General features: G+C 46.7%; 1 protein-coding gene across 6 annotated transcripts in view; it reads left to right on the forward strand.

Annotated features, from left to right (window-relative positions):
* The window catches only part of LOC125704399 (probable phospholipid-transporting ATPase IA), a 92,556-nt gene that overhangs the window by 2,350 nt on the left and 75,882 nt on the right, over positions 1 to 14,324 (forward strand). For 3 of the 6 annotated variants that reach the window (XM_048969871.1, XM_048969874.1, XM_048969875.1), the window contains exon 2: positions 10,309 to 10,423. In XM_048969871.1, coding sequence (XP_048825828.1) covers positions 10,309 to 10,423 — 115 coding nt within the window. Of the gene's footprint in view, positions 1 to 6,626; positions 9,646 to 10,308; positions 10,424 to 14,324 lie in introns of those variants that run through there. The other 3 variants (XM_048969869.1, XM_048969870.1, XM_048969873.1) reach the window with 2 other exon arrangements.

Raw genomic sequence — 14,324 nt, forward strand, 5'->3', positions numbered from 1 at the left:
GGTGCAGAGAGAGAGAGAGAGAGAAAACCATTAAGAACATTGACACATGATAAAAAAAGTAAACAGCAATGGAATTTAAAATGTGACATTTCTGCGGTCAAAATTCGCTGGAAGCTACGCCTAATTAACATCAGGAAAGCTTTCGTTTTTGTTAAATGCCTCCTGAAGTTATAGATGTCCCTGCCTTTTATAGCACTGAAAGCACTTTGTAAGGAATTAGGGGTAAAATTAAAATATTGAGTGTGTCGCCCTCACACAGAACCTCCAGCTGAGTGTGGCTGGTTACCTCGTAAAGATGGTGTAAGCCAGAGGTCTCGTTTCTCCAGCATTACAGACGTGGTCCTCCCACCTACCAGGGTGAGATCTCCTCTTTCTGAACTGTGCTGCACCTCTCCACTCTGTCCTGCAGCTCAAGATCTTCCAGGGAGGCCCTTAAGTTTGCTGAATCACTTGGTGTATTTTGTGTGGTACGGCTGGGTAACTGTGTCATATGATATGTCAGGTGTCCAGGGTTTGTGAGCAGAATGCAGGTGTGGCGAGGTGTTTATGTAGCGTGTGAGTGTTATAAAAGTATCGGGGAAGACAGGAGTGGGACAGAGGGCACAGCCGCTTTGGCCGTGCAGACTGACAGTCTTCTTCCCTGTTGCCAGAACTTTGCATGATTGAGTCTATGACCTTCTGCTCTAGAGATCAAGGCCTTGGTAACTGTTGCCGTCTATCGACATCGTGGAGGTCGCTGTCTCGATTTGCAGTGTCGGAAAGGTAGCACACAAGAAGGGGAGTCTATTCTTGCACCGAGTGGAAAACATGCAAAACAAACAAAGAAAAAAGCACAAGTAAGAATTCCGCATCTCATAATTTCCCGTGGATGAGTATGTCTTTTGATGGGTGCATCCAGTGTCGTTTCATTTTCAAAGAATAACAACTGGATTTGAAGAACTAGTCACTCACAACACGAGCGAGTTACTATCCCCTAGGGAATGTTCTCTTATCGAAGTTAATCTCATCTTATATTACACACATTATAAATAAGAACTGTAATTATATGAAAAAATACACAAAACACCACGGAACAGGGTCATTATTATGAATTTTCAACCCAGCTGGGAAGTATGTAAAATGATGACATGTGCATTCCTTAGCCGGATACATGTGGCGACTGCTTCCGAAATAGCTGTCTCTCTCCTGGATGCTAAACCCTCAGACTTTGACCCCCGAGATACAATGAGCTTGCAGTGGGGAAAACTGGGCTGTATATAGCCAGCAGACCTCACACACGGCTTCCACACAGCAACGACAGGAACTTGCTGTGGAAATAGCTGGGAGCAGAGGGCAGCTAGAACTGGGAATGTTGGGGTGGTGGTGGAACGTTTTGGTAACACAAGTCACTGGAGAACACTGGGCACGGTTGTTTCATTTGTCAACCTGTGCAGCTCTAGACTGTCCTGGGTTTTTATTTTGTGTAAACAGAGGATATTTTCAGCTTTTCTTTTAGTGTTTCTCTGTTCTGAATTGTTAATTGAAATGAATCGCAAACATAATTAAGCCTAAGTGTACGTCTTATAATTTAATCCTGTCATTAGCCCTCTCGATGGCGTCGAATCTCAGTATACTCCTAGTTGACCGATGTGATTGGCTGGTATCAGGGTTGATTGTGTCTCTGTTGATATTTTTTACTTGCTGCCCTCTAATTAGCAATATTTAGCCATGTGCTTCAAGAAACCATGAACCCTTGCTGAAGAAACCCTCCATTTTACCTGTACTATCGCTACAGTATCTGTCTAAGTTATGCGGGGGGTCCGTCATCCTCTCCTGGGGGATGGGGGGAGGGGGGTGATATGTCTTGGTGGAACTCAAGAGACCCTGCAGGGCTGCAGACGCAATGTAGTATAGACTCACAGACTGAAGGTGATGCATTATGGGAATTTCTGGAGTCCCCCTTTTTCAGGCCGTGACAAGGAAAGGGGTCCCTCTGACCTATATCGTCTCCTTTGGATAAAGACTTGCTAAGTTACTAGTTTTTAAACAGACTGTAAGAAATGTCCTTTGAAAGAAGTGGAGGTGTTTCTTGGTTATTTATATTGGCTGCCAGCTCACTTCTCTTCTAATTTCTGCCAGGTTTATGTGTCTGTGTGGTGGTTAATTTTAGCAGGTTTTTATATGTTGTGTGACACGTGCTCTTCTGGCATGGATGAGTGACATCTCTCTGCTTCTTTTTCTGCCTGCTGAAGGGGGGCAGGTCAGCCCTGCTGGCTTTGGACCTCCAGGTTGATCGATGCTATTGATTTTCTTAAAAAGTCACACGGTTTCATTATCGTTCATTTGATACTACTCCGCCATTGCACTCTTTAGCCCACTGCTTTTGTTTCCCTTCCCCTAATATGTGATCGCATTTTTCTGCATAAAATTACAGCTGACAGGCCTGTCCAAGGCAGACACCGTAAGCCATTTTTTACAGCCCTGATGTTGTTAGGAAGGGAAATAATTTATTGAAACTGTGGCCACTGACTTAGGCTGGAGTGATGTACTAGCTGGCCAATGAAATCAACTGATGTTAATCGAACCCAAATTTACTTAATTTATTTAAGCAGAAAAACCCGCAGATAAAACACAGATAAACATTCTTGATGAGAAAATGAGCACTCTCTCTGGAGAAAAATCAGAATAGCTGTACTTCCTGTATTATAATGAACACGTTTAGCTTTCTGTTATGAGTGAGTCCTACGGTTCAGTGTGGGGTTGAGTAGTAGCAGGATGTGGTTTTGTTTATGTATTAGGGAACAATGTAAAATGGGAGTGCATGTGATGCATTATGGGAATTTCTGGAATCCCCCTTTTTCAGGCCGTGACTGGAAATGCAGTCCATCAGGGCTATGATAACAATCAAATGAATTTCCTTGTGCTGTCAGTTTTCTTTGCGGTAGCGAATAAAACGGCACAGAACGTGATATTTTAATTCTTCTGAAATGTTCAGCTTTCAGTGTTTAATACAGTGCTTAGTTGTGTACACATTCTTCCAGTGCACATTAACACAGTACATCCAGTGGTGATCACCCTGGTTGGGTCACTACTGCGGTTGCTTGGAGACTCTGATTTGGAATGTTTTTGGTTGGGGACACACACATCTAATACAGATCAGTCTGTATTAGATGGTGCAGCCTGTCCTGCGTCAGCGTGGGCTGGCCATCTCCCAGCGGGGAGCCCCAGGGACATACGGCCCTGCTGGACGACACGTGCCATTTTTCCAACATCAGGCCCGTGTCCAAATGTAATTTTGGCTCCGCATGGGCTTCCCCCCCCCCCCTCGCTCACACAGACGAGGACAATGCGTCTCTCTCTCTGTCTCTCTCGCTCACTCTCTCTCACTTTGCTCGTTTTGTAGTCATGACCCTGTTCCTGTGCAGGGCACATGGTTCTGCTTTTACAGAACAGAGAAGTCGGACAGAACAGCCAAGCACATGTGACTCTGTCATGTGACCAGAAAACGCAGACAGATGACTGGGGGGGGGGGGGGGGGGGGGCAAAGCTGACAGGAAAAACTACAGTAACTTGTGGTGGAAGTTGTTTGCTGGGAGACAGCTGGTCTCTGGTGAAGCTCCGTCATCCTTCCTGATCTGCTCTGCTGCCAGTGATGATGCTCGTTCTAATGTGAGCACACAGGCCCACACGAAGGGAGGAAGTAAAGCGGACTGAAATTTAACTTTAGTGTTCTTTTTCTTTCTTTCTTTCTTTCTTTCTTTCTTTCTTTCTTTCTTTCTTTCTTTCTTTCTTTCTTTCTTTCTCTTCATTGTTCCTTATTTTTCTTTCTTTTTTTCTTGCTCTTTGTTTTTCTCTCTCCTCCTCTCTCTATCTCACTATGACAATACATTCTTCTGACGACTGTCCTGTACTCGGAGGGTTTCTTTCGCTCCGCCTCACGGGGGCCGCGTGACGCTGCCCCTGAACCGCCCAAAGGGAAGCTGGGCGCTGCTGTGTTGGGTGCAGAAGCCACACAGCGTGTAGAAACCGGAGGTCAGGGTCGGGGGGGGGGGTGGGTGGGGGTACCACAGCTTCCTTAGCAGCGGTAGGTAAACTGAAGTTTTATGCTGGTTCTGCATGCCTGTGAGTCGCCAGTCTAGGTTACTTTTCTCGGTGGTTTCTGTCGCCTTCTTTCCATCAGTCATTTAATGGAACTGGTCTAGGTGGATTTTTAAAAAGTAATTATTCATAATTAATATAATGATGGCCTCTGTTTATGTACTATTTCTCTGAAGTCAGCCTTTTACCCATGCTGGGCATCTGCTTGTCCTTTGTAATGTTCTGGGCTGTTTCTGTGTGGCTTCCAAGCAAATAATTGACCTTCGGTCTGTGTGTGTTAGCAGTCTTCTGAATGGAGCTTAAATGACAGGAACCGAGCCTGATACTCCAGCATCCGGACCTCGGCTTTTACATTCAACCTGGATGTTCCTGCTGCACTTGACCCCAGTTCCAAAAAATATATAAAAAGTCTGCCCTGTTCCCTCAGTTAATTTTTAATTTGACCGATGCGGAACCGTGCAGGTTGGTTCCGGGGGGAGACACCTGTACCAAGCTGTTTTCGGAGACGGATCGGACTGTTTCTCCCTTGCTGTCTCCTGTCTGGCACCTCGGCACCTGTGCCAGTAGGAGGTGGTCCCGGCTTTCTTCTGTTTGGACCCCCTGTGGATTTGGGCAGTTCTGCCTGCTGGCACAGGCGACGGGCCGCATGCTGGTGTGCGGGTCAGCAAGGCAGCATGCCGTGATCGGAAGGTCGCCACTTCAAGCCCTGTGTTCGGCAAAGTGATTTCTCCGTTGTGCTCTTGAGCAAAGGCTGGACTCAGGAGCTGGCTGACCCTGCGTGGGATGAACAGCACCAGCCACATGAATAGAGTCAAATATTTCTGCTCCGTCTCTGAGACTCTGAGGTTAATCCGCGTCTCTTTAAATCCCCGAAATGAGACACTATTGCTTGTTTTCTTGGTTCAGACCACTATTCTAGGAGTAGTAAAGTAGTACGGCCTGTCAGTCCATGCAGAGAAGCCCGTCAACCATCTATGGCAGCAGTGCCCCCCCCCCCCCCCCCCCAGCCAGGGACAAGGGATCTAGATATCTCCGCCCCCTGCCTCGCTCCTCTAGCTTCTCATTTTTATGATGACCGTGGGATAGCCCACGGCTATTTTTAGCTCTTTCTCCCCGTGTCGGCAGGCAGCCGTACACAAAAGGCGGGGGGGGGGCATGGGGGGGCATGGGGGAGTGGCTGAGAAACGGGGCTCAGCGCCGCCACTCCGCTCGTTCTTTTGTTTTATCCCCTACATTTCGCTCGCTGCTCACATGAGCTTTTAGGGAGGGAGGGGCGGCGTGGGGGGGGGGGGGGTGGTTTGATCCTGTAGGGCACATGCATAGTAGGACACTCCTGGGTGCGATTTTCATGGTACGATACTCCACTTTATCTTGTAATAAATTTTTTAATGGGTCATTCGCCCGGCGTACTTCCTGTTTTGAAATCAGGTGTCTCTTCATTCCTTATTCGTACCATTTTGCCCCACATCTAGCCGTTAGGCAGCTTACGGTTACGGAGTCCTTACTCTCTTCCAACCTGGAATGATAATGGCACTGTTTTTCAGTCTGTCCATCTTCCTTAAGCGCTTAGCCAATACAAGTGTTGTGTCGAGCCTGGAGACTATCCAGGGAATCACAGGGCACGAGGCAGGGGATACCCCGAATGGGATGCTGGACCATCGCAGGGCAGGAGGCAGGGGATACCCCGAATGGGATGCTGGACCATTGCAGGGCACGAGGCAGGGGATACCCCGAATGGGATGCTGGACCATCGCAGGGCAGGAGGCAGGGGATACCCCGAATGGGATGCTGGACCATCGCAGGGCACGAGGCAGGGGATACCCCGAATGGGATGCTGGACCATCGCAGGGCACGAGGCAGGGGATACCCCGAATGGGATGCTGGACCATCGCAGGGCACGAGGCAGGGGATACCCCGAATGGGATGCTGGACCATCGCAGGGCACGAGGCAGGGGATACCACGAATGGGATGCTGGACCATCGCAGGGCACGCGCTCGCTCGCTCCACCCAGCCGACATTGCGAGCTACGCTGATGCTTTTCAGCAGAGATGGGAATGAGTGCTGTAGCTAGTGTGTAATTATTTATACATGAATGATGGAAACAAGCAGAGATCACATTTGTCATGTATGCATTTCACCTCCTCATCTGGGACTGTGTGCTTCTGTGGTCTGGAAGGGGACGAGGCTTGTAGGCAGGGGATTTGTAAATCTAAAGGAAAACACTTAGCTCTTCGAGGCGTGCTATAGCTAAATGTACCCTGGTACTCCCCTAAGGCAGGATCTGTACTGTGTGAGAGCCGCCGTTTTTGTAAACTCATCTTAGCTTTTACAGCTGCTTTCAGTCATGCTAAATTGTTGTCGTGGGCGGTGCTTGTGCCGGTGACCTGTCTGCTTTATTTTATGAATTCTGAAAACATGCCTCATATTTGCGCGACTCTGGCCGCCACGCAGAGGGCATTAAGTACGGCTGAGCGGTTTTGGCTGGCCGACACAACGATATAACTCAATGAGACTGATGGAGGCGGCCAATTATTGTCGGGGACAATTATATCACACTTATTTTACTGGTGTGCTTATCTGGATCATATCTACTGGAGGATATTTATGGAAAAAGGTTCAGGTTGAAGACTTTGCTCTGTCTTTTATTACCCTCACTGAACAGTCGCCTCAGTATATCAGTAGCTATATTCACATTAGGTGACAAGATGAAGTCATTCCTGCCTGAACCATTTCCAGTATCTCCAGTTCTGGTTTTGTGGTTGTTTTTTTTTTCCCTCGCTGAACTTTTCTTATTTGCTGATTAAGTGATTTTCCATAATTAGAGGCAAACTAAGAGCCAGCTGCTTCCTGGCAGTAATAGCAACAGAGAAGACAACAATAACTAGTAGATTTTGTTACCCTACCAAACCACGAGCCAAAGACCGAGAGTTTGGAGTTCCTGTTGCCAGTAGCTTCCAGAATGTTCTCATCACAAGTGTTCTAGCTCATTATGTAGGTCGCAAAGATCAGTCAATATTGCATGACACTGTCGTCCACCCTGCTGATCCTGCTGCCAGGCCCTGCTCCTGTACCGTACACTACAGTGTGTCAGATATTATTGGCTGCTGCTGCGAGTTTGAGGAATATAATACTAATAATACAAATAATGAATGCAGGTTCTCTGTTGATTAAGTTTAACATATCTTTTCAAATATCTTGTATTTGTTGAGTGGGCAATACAGTTTTTGGCCCTAGTGGCTCTTCTCTGCTGTGAAACATATTGTGATGCAGCACAAACTGATGCCAATTTGACGGACACCATATTCCGCTAACCGTCATCTTAATAGCCTTCAACTGTCAAAAGGCATGGAAATAGCATTAACATGGTCATTACCATGACGGAGCTTGTTTTGGGACAATAGACACGTATTATACCGCTTTTCAGCATCCTTTGTTTCACTGAGGGTGGGGAGAGAATGGGAAGGTGAAACCCCATAATGCTCTCTGTTGGCACTGTGTAGATGACAGCTGGAGAGCGTGGGATTGGGGATAGAGGCACGTGTGAGCCCTCTGTTAAAAGCCGAACAGGATTAGTGCGGTGTGCAGAGGATTAAGCGGGCTTTGGTGTGAACATTGGTATGGTGCCATTTCTGTTTCATATCCAGGGAAAAGGTTCTGCTTCATGGACCCCGATAGGCTGTGATTAAACATCTGTTTATTTCTGTTTCTCCACATCATTTCTCATTCTCTAGTCTTGCCTTTTTAATGGTCTCCTTTAAAGGGATGCTATTATACTCATTTTCACTGTTCATAATTTTACTTTTGGGGCCACTTAGAGTCGATTTGCATGCTTCAAAGCTCAAAAAACACATTATATTTCTCGTACTGTACATCCCTGTTCATTCTGTCTGTAATTCTGTCTATAATGCTCTGTTAGAGCTTTAAGCCCCGCCCCCAATGAGTCCAGTGTGCTCTGATTGGTCAGCATGCGCTACACGGCAGATCCTCGCAGGTAGGTTGCCAATAAGGATTGTGTTACGAGGTGACCACACCATGTCACGGAAGTAAGAACTTAAATTCCAACAAGGCGCTTTGGGCAGATTGGAGAAGATTGGTTTCCGTATTGAAAGTTACTCCCTTTTGCATGGACTTTTGGGCCTTAAGACTTTGCGGACCATTGACATGCACATGAAGTTATATAAGGCACTAAAGGAAAGGAGAAAGCTGGAAAGCATCATAGGGGCCCTTTAAGCCTAGTATGGCCTTATCTTACTAATTTAAAATGGGAGGAGGAGCGGTAAACATTCTGAGGGGTGAGATGAGCAGGAGTGTGAAACCACTCCGGTTTGTACTGTACTCCCTTCTCCTAGGCTCTGGCTGGGCTTTGAGGTGAATCTGTCGCCCTTATGCTCCCCCAGCTAGATTTTGGGAAGACGGCTTCGTTCCAGTACCTCCCCTACTCTGCTCCGTGACGGCTGGCACCCGTGAATGTTATTCAGGTTTTTTGGGGACGGGCTCCTCTGTCTGCAGGGCAAACGACATGTCGACGTTGTTATGTCGTCAGTAATTATAGCCCCTTCTCAGATCTTTCCCACAGTTAGTAGTAATGTTTATGTACAGTACATCACGTCTCAGCTTGTGAAATAATCATGCCACTTTTCGCTTTTAGAATCTTATGAATAATAACCAAATGCTCAAATACCTTAATCAAATGTGTGTTAGATTACTAATCTTGTTAGGTTACTCTCACTGTTTCTTAGTTTTTCATTTGTCATCCAGCTAGTAACTTCTATCCGTTCATACAGTCGGCTTCTAACAACTTATCCTGGTTAGGAGATGGGGGCTGGATCCTATCCCAGTCAGCTCAGGGCACAAGGCTAGGATGCGCACTGGATGGGATGGTTAGTAGGCCTAACTTCAATCTGTTAACTAGTTTGTGGAAGTTTAAGGGTTTGCGAGCTCCAGTCTCGTCAGCCCTCTTGATCTGGATCCTCCCAGAGAGCTCCATCTCCATGGGGCTGTGTGATCTGCATTGAGATGATGTGGAGGTTGGGATCAGGATGGCCGCTGTTGACTTTCCACGTACGAGTGGCTCTGAGATACCCCCCAGGCACGACACACTCTCCTTCTTCCCTGCTGGAGCAGAGGTCATCTGGGCAGGCAAAAACATGGAGCCACGGCAGCTGCAGGCCGTCTCTGGGCCTCGTGGAGCCTTGCGTCTCCGTGGGGGTGATCTCCTCCCTGACCTCTCTCCCTGCATTTCCTTCTCTGTCTCGTGTGAGGGATTACCTCTGCTTGGCTTTTTGCCCCTTGATAGCCTGAGCTAATTTTACCATAAAGAAAAAAAATTATAGCATGGACCTACTCGTGATCTGATATTTAAGGTTGTATATAATTAGTGCAGCTTCCCAGAGCCGTTTATCCAGTGTGTGACCGCAGAGAGCATGGAGCTCATCGTGGGCATGAGTGCATCTTGGACAAGATGCCTTTCCAACATGGGACACACTCGCTCACATTTAGGGACCCCCATCCATCAAACTCGCATGTATGGACAGTGGGACAAACCTTGAGTAGTGGAAGGACTTTGTGTATGTCTTGGTCCATGTATTTTGTGGTGATTTGGTACGTGTCTTTTGCGGTGATTTGGTCAGTGTGTTTTGTGGTGATTTGGTCTGTGTGTTTTGCGGTGATTTGGTCAGTGTGTTTTGCGGTGATTTGGTCCGTGTGTTTTGTGGTGATTTGGTTCATGTGTTTTGCGGTGATTTGGTCAGTGTGTTTTGCGGTGATTTGATCCGTGTGTTTTGTGGTGATTTGGTCCGTGTGTTTTGTGGTGATTTGGTCCGTGTGTTTTGCGGTGATTTGATCCGTGTGTTTTGTGGTGATTTGGTCTGTGTTTTGTGGTGATTTGGTCAGTGTGTTTTGTGGTGATTTGGTCCATGTGTTTTGTGGTGATTTGGTCCGTGTGTTTTGTGGTGATTTGGTCAGTGTGTTTTGTGGTGATTTGCTCCGTGTGTTTTGTGGTGATTTGCTCCATGTGTTTTGTGGTGATTTGCTCCGTGTGTTTTGTGGTGATTTGGTCCGTGTGTTTTGTGGTGATTTGCTCCGTGTGTTTTGTGGTGATTTGCTCCATGTGTTTTCTGGTGATTTGGTCCGTGTGTTTTCTGGTGATTTCTTGGTGTTTCATCCGAAATTCAAATGTCGTCCTGTGCCTGCTATACCACAACCATTTCTCCTGCCCTTCTTCTTTCCAGGGTATGTAAAGGCCAAGGACACCTCTCGGAAGGCCAATTCTTCTGAACAGGATGATTCCCGGTGGATATTCATCAACCAGCCCCAGTCCACAAGGTTCTGCAGCAATCGTATCAGGTAATGTCAAAGTAGCTTAAAAAATTTATAGAACCATCAGGCATATACTGGATTAGTAGATGCTGCACATTTACCATTTGTAAGATAATGTGGTTAATTTTCAGTTTATTTTAGAACGGCGCAGAGGTGAAGAAGTCAAATGAGGCCTGATCTGGGAAAATTTAATTTAACAAGAGCAACTTGAGCAATTTTTGACTCATACGCCATTCCTGTTTTCCTCTTTAATGTTCATTTTAGATGGATCTCATTTATACTGTGATTGATATTTTCTGAGGAAGTAATGTCATTTTCCCACCCTCTATAGCTCATACATTAGCCAGGAGAGTAAACTGTTCATTTTATTCCCAATCAGAAGATGAGCTCTGTGCTTCATATTATTCTCCTCTCGTGATTAGTAGACTCGGTAGAATATGGAGCAGATATACCAACGAAAACGGTGAAAGTGTGGGGGAACTAGCTGGTCAGAGTGAATTGTTCGTAATGCTTTGGCATGCTAATGGTACCATAGCTGTTGTTCAGATCAGGTAGCTAATTGCCTCTCTTTGAAGTGGTTGGTAGTGTCCTCTTTAAGAAAACCAGCTCTACGATGGAGTCATTAAGGAGATTAAGATCGCTCAGGTATTTGCACGTCGGCCGTGGTCTGAGAACAGCTTAAGTGACACTCCCTGTAGCTGGCAGCATAACTGGAGTGATAAGACGGGATTGGCTGTATCAACAGTAACACTTGGCCTTGGTCCCAAGGCCTTTCGGTTCGCGTCGGGCGAAGTTTGCTGCTGGCTGGACACACCCACTACGTCTGTCGTCATCTCAGGATGTCTCCTCCGGTATTTTAGATCTAAACGCCACTTAATGGTCATATTCATCTTACAATTCTATGCCTTGAGCTAACTTTCCCGCTGGATGTAAAGTGGTTCAGTGTTGAGAACCTTCTCCAGGGTACAACAGAAAACACTTTCTGGGATTTTTTTCAACTGGTGGACCTTTGCTCAGATCCCTTTTCCTGGCCGCTGGGCAGCCCTGCCCATCTCCGCATATTGCCTAGCACATGCTAATATTATTAGCCAGTTTGCTGAATAGATGATTTTGTAAGATAGGAGCCATACACAGACAGGGACACACGCACACACAGGCACCTTGGGTTGACGCACTGCAGAGCTGCACACAACACTGACCCCCAGTTCTGACCGGCTTTTGTTGAGAGACGTTCAGAAAAACATGGTCAGTTCCTTGGTGATGACTGAGATATCAAAGGCCCCAGTGCGACACAGTGCCCCCCTCCCCCCTGAAATAAACACTGGCGATGTTGGAGAGAACAAAATTACTGCAGTGATCTGACTTGTGAGAGGGAGTGGGTGGGGGTGGGGGGATACTGCAGACATGCTCTCCTAGTGAATCCAGCAGCCCCTCCGCAGTGTCGCGCACTGCACTGCGCTGCGCTGCACTGCACAACCGAACCATTAAACAACAGCCAGCAACTCCCAGCAGGCTTCAGGCTGACAGAAACCTTTCCTGGGTTGAATCTTCTGTTACGTTTTTCAGTCGGAATTGGTTTGGAGGGTAGATGAAAGCAGAAGATGAGAAGACGCTGGACTCAGGTGCGAGTAATGACCGCGAAAAAGAGAAGATGACAGTTACCGGAGAGGATTTCGTTTCTTCCAGAAACGCAGTCAACGAAAGGCAAATCGTCATCATGCCAGTTTAAGTTGCGTGCAATATTTCATTAGTTCTGCTCTATTTAGGCAGTAGACTTTGCTACATGCACATTAAATCTGCTTTTTTGACCTTTTCGTAAAGAACAATGCATGTCCTTTTCTTCTCGGGGCTACAGAACAAAAGTCTTTATTTCGGATCAGTTTCCTTGAAGTGGTTTCACTTGCATTTTAGGCGTGTCATTTCCCTCTCTTGGTTTGGGTTTGATATATTATACCATGATTGTTGCATCTGAAACATCTTTTTTAAACACATGATGCCCCCCCCACCCCGTACTGAACAGCCTGGTGTTATTCCGGAGAATTCCTTAGAGTCATAAATTGATTTCATTACACACAAGTCTTCCGACTCGCACCTCATAAATTTCTCCTGAATCCTTTTAACGATGTAGCCGCAACGCTGACCAGATTACCGGCGTCGGCCTTGTCCCGCGAATAGGAGGTGTCACCTCTGTCCACTACACCCTGGGGGTGCGATGATAAAGGCTGCCCACTCGAATTGCGTGAAATGAGGTAATGCTTAAGAAATGGCCAGAGGAACCTTGGAGAACCCAGCGGAACAGTGGAGCTGGAACCCGTGCAGAAGAGGGAACCTAGCATACTTTTTGGGATATTTAAGACGGCGTTCTAGAAATGATTTAGATTCTGGTCAGCAGTGGATAGCACAGTGCTGTTGATGAATTCTAGATGGCTGTGAGAAGTACCGGGGTAACAGAGGTCAGCAGCATCATGTGACACGAGGAACAGGCAGGGAAGGTTAGGTTTGTTGTGGGTTGGGGTCTTTCTGTTCCCAGAGCGATGTCGGGTTAGGGATTGACCCCAGAAATAAGGAGGCCATCTCGGGCAAGGCAGAAAGGACAAAAATCAAACTCCGACGCCTCCGATGAAGTGTTCGGACAGGCGTTTCCTTGGGGTTCAGTAGGGCTCGTGAGCCGGATGGTAACACTGATGTGTGTCGTCTCACCACCCCGGGGTAAATGTCTCCTCTCAGCTAAACAGATTTATGACTTGCGGCCTCATTTATTGTGTGGGTTCAAACACAACTGAATTTCTTTTCACATATTCAGAGAGCAGCCCCCATATCTACCTCTTCTCCTCATTTGTTTATCACTTACTGTCAAACCCCTTACATTTAAATTTGTCTCACTTTCCTTCCCCAAGCCTTCAGCCTATTTTCCCCCTCCATAGACGCTGTGACCCCGCCCCTGCCTGTGGCCTCCTGCCATATTTATTGCTGTGAAGACAGGGGTGTGTGCTGTTACAAGCCTTGCCCCCCCTATTTGATTCTGGATCGAAAGATCATTCCTCTCCCTGATGGGGCAGGAGCCTAAAGTAAACAAGCCAGATCTTAATCTCGTCATATATCTCCCGAGGAAGGGCTCTGCTGCCAAGCTCTAATGGGCCAGTGAATCACAGCAAGGGGCAGTCAGTAACATCGGCCCCCAGGGGCCCGGAGCCCAGGGTGCCCCTCCGTCCTCTCCTATTACACTTCACTCCATTGAAATGCCATTTGTCCATTTCACAGAGAGGTGGGGGTGGGGTGTGGTTCTGTTTAGCGCTGTAGTCAGCAGTCCACTCTGCTGTATGCGTGCCGGGTGAAATGGACCCGGTTCTACGTGACTCGCGTATCTGTTTCTGGGACTGTGTGGCTGCTTCTGTGTGAGAGTAAGTGGCTGCGTTCGAAACTGATCACTCACTCACTACTCCCTATATAGAAAAATCGATGTGGTTCGCTATATGGGGAATTATTCTGTAAAACAAGACAATGGTTTCAGATGCTACATTCCAACATGCTCTACGTTGGTACCCTTGTAACCATTGACAGCTGACATTTGAGATAAAGTGAATATGGATGTGTAAACCTATCGTTTATTAATTTTTTTTGTTATTATTATCTAGATTGAATTGACAACAAGTCTTTGAAGAGATCTCTAGTATCATTGTTACTTAAAATCAAAAAAATCGTATTACATTTGTATATGAAGTAGCCATCTTGTTTGTAATATGAACGTTCAGGTCAGAAGCTTCTCATTGAATCATGATCTGTGTCGTGCATCGTAATGAACAATATGTATACCGTACAATGTGCAGTGCATCGTGGGTATTTTTTCGTGCATCAGCGGCCTTGGCGGTAAATTAACAAAATCCATATTGACTCCTGCTATGTTCCTTTGAAAGTTCCTGGTCAAATC

Source organism: Brienomyrus brachyistius, chromosome 12 (genome assembly GCF_023856365.1).
Source record: "Brienomyrus brachyistius isolate T26 chromosome 12, BBRACH_0.4, whole genome shotgun sequence".
NCBI lineage: Eukaryota > Metazoa > Chordata > Actinopteri > Osteoglossiformes > Mormyridae > Brienomyrus > Brienomyrus brachyistius.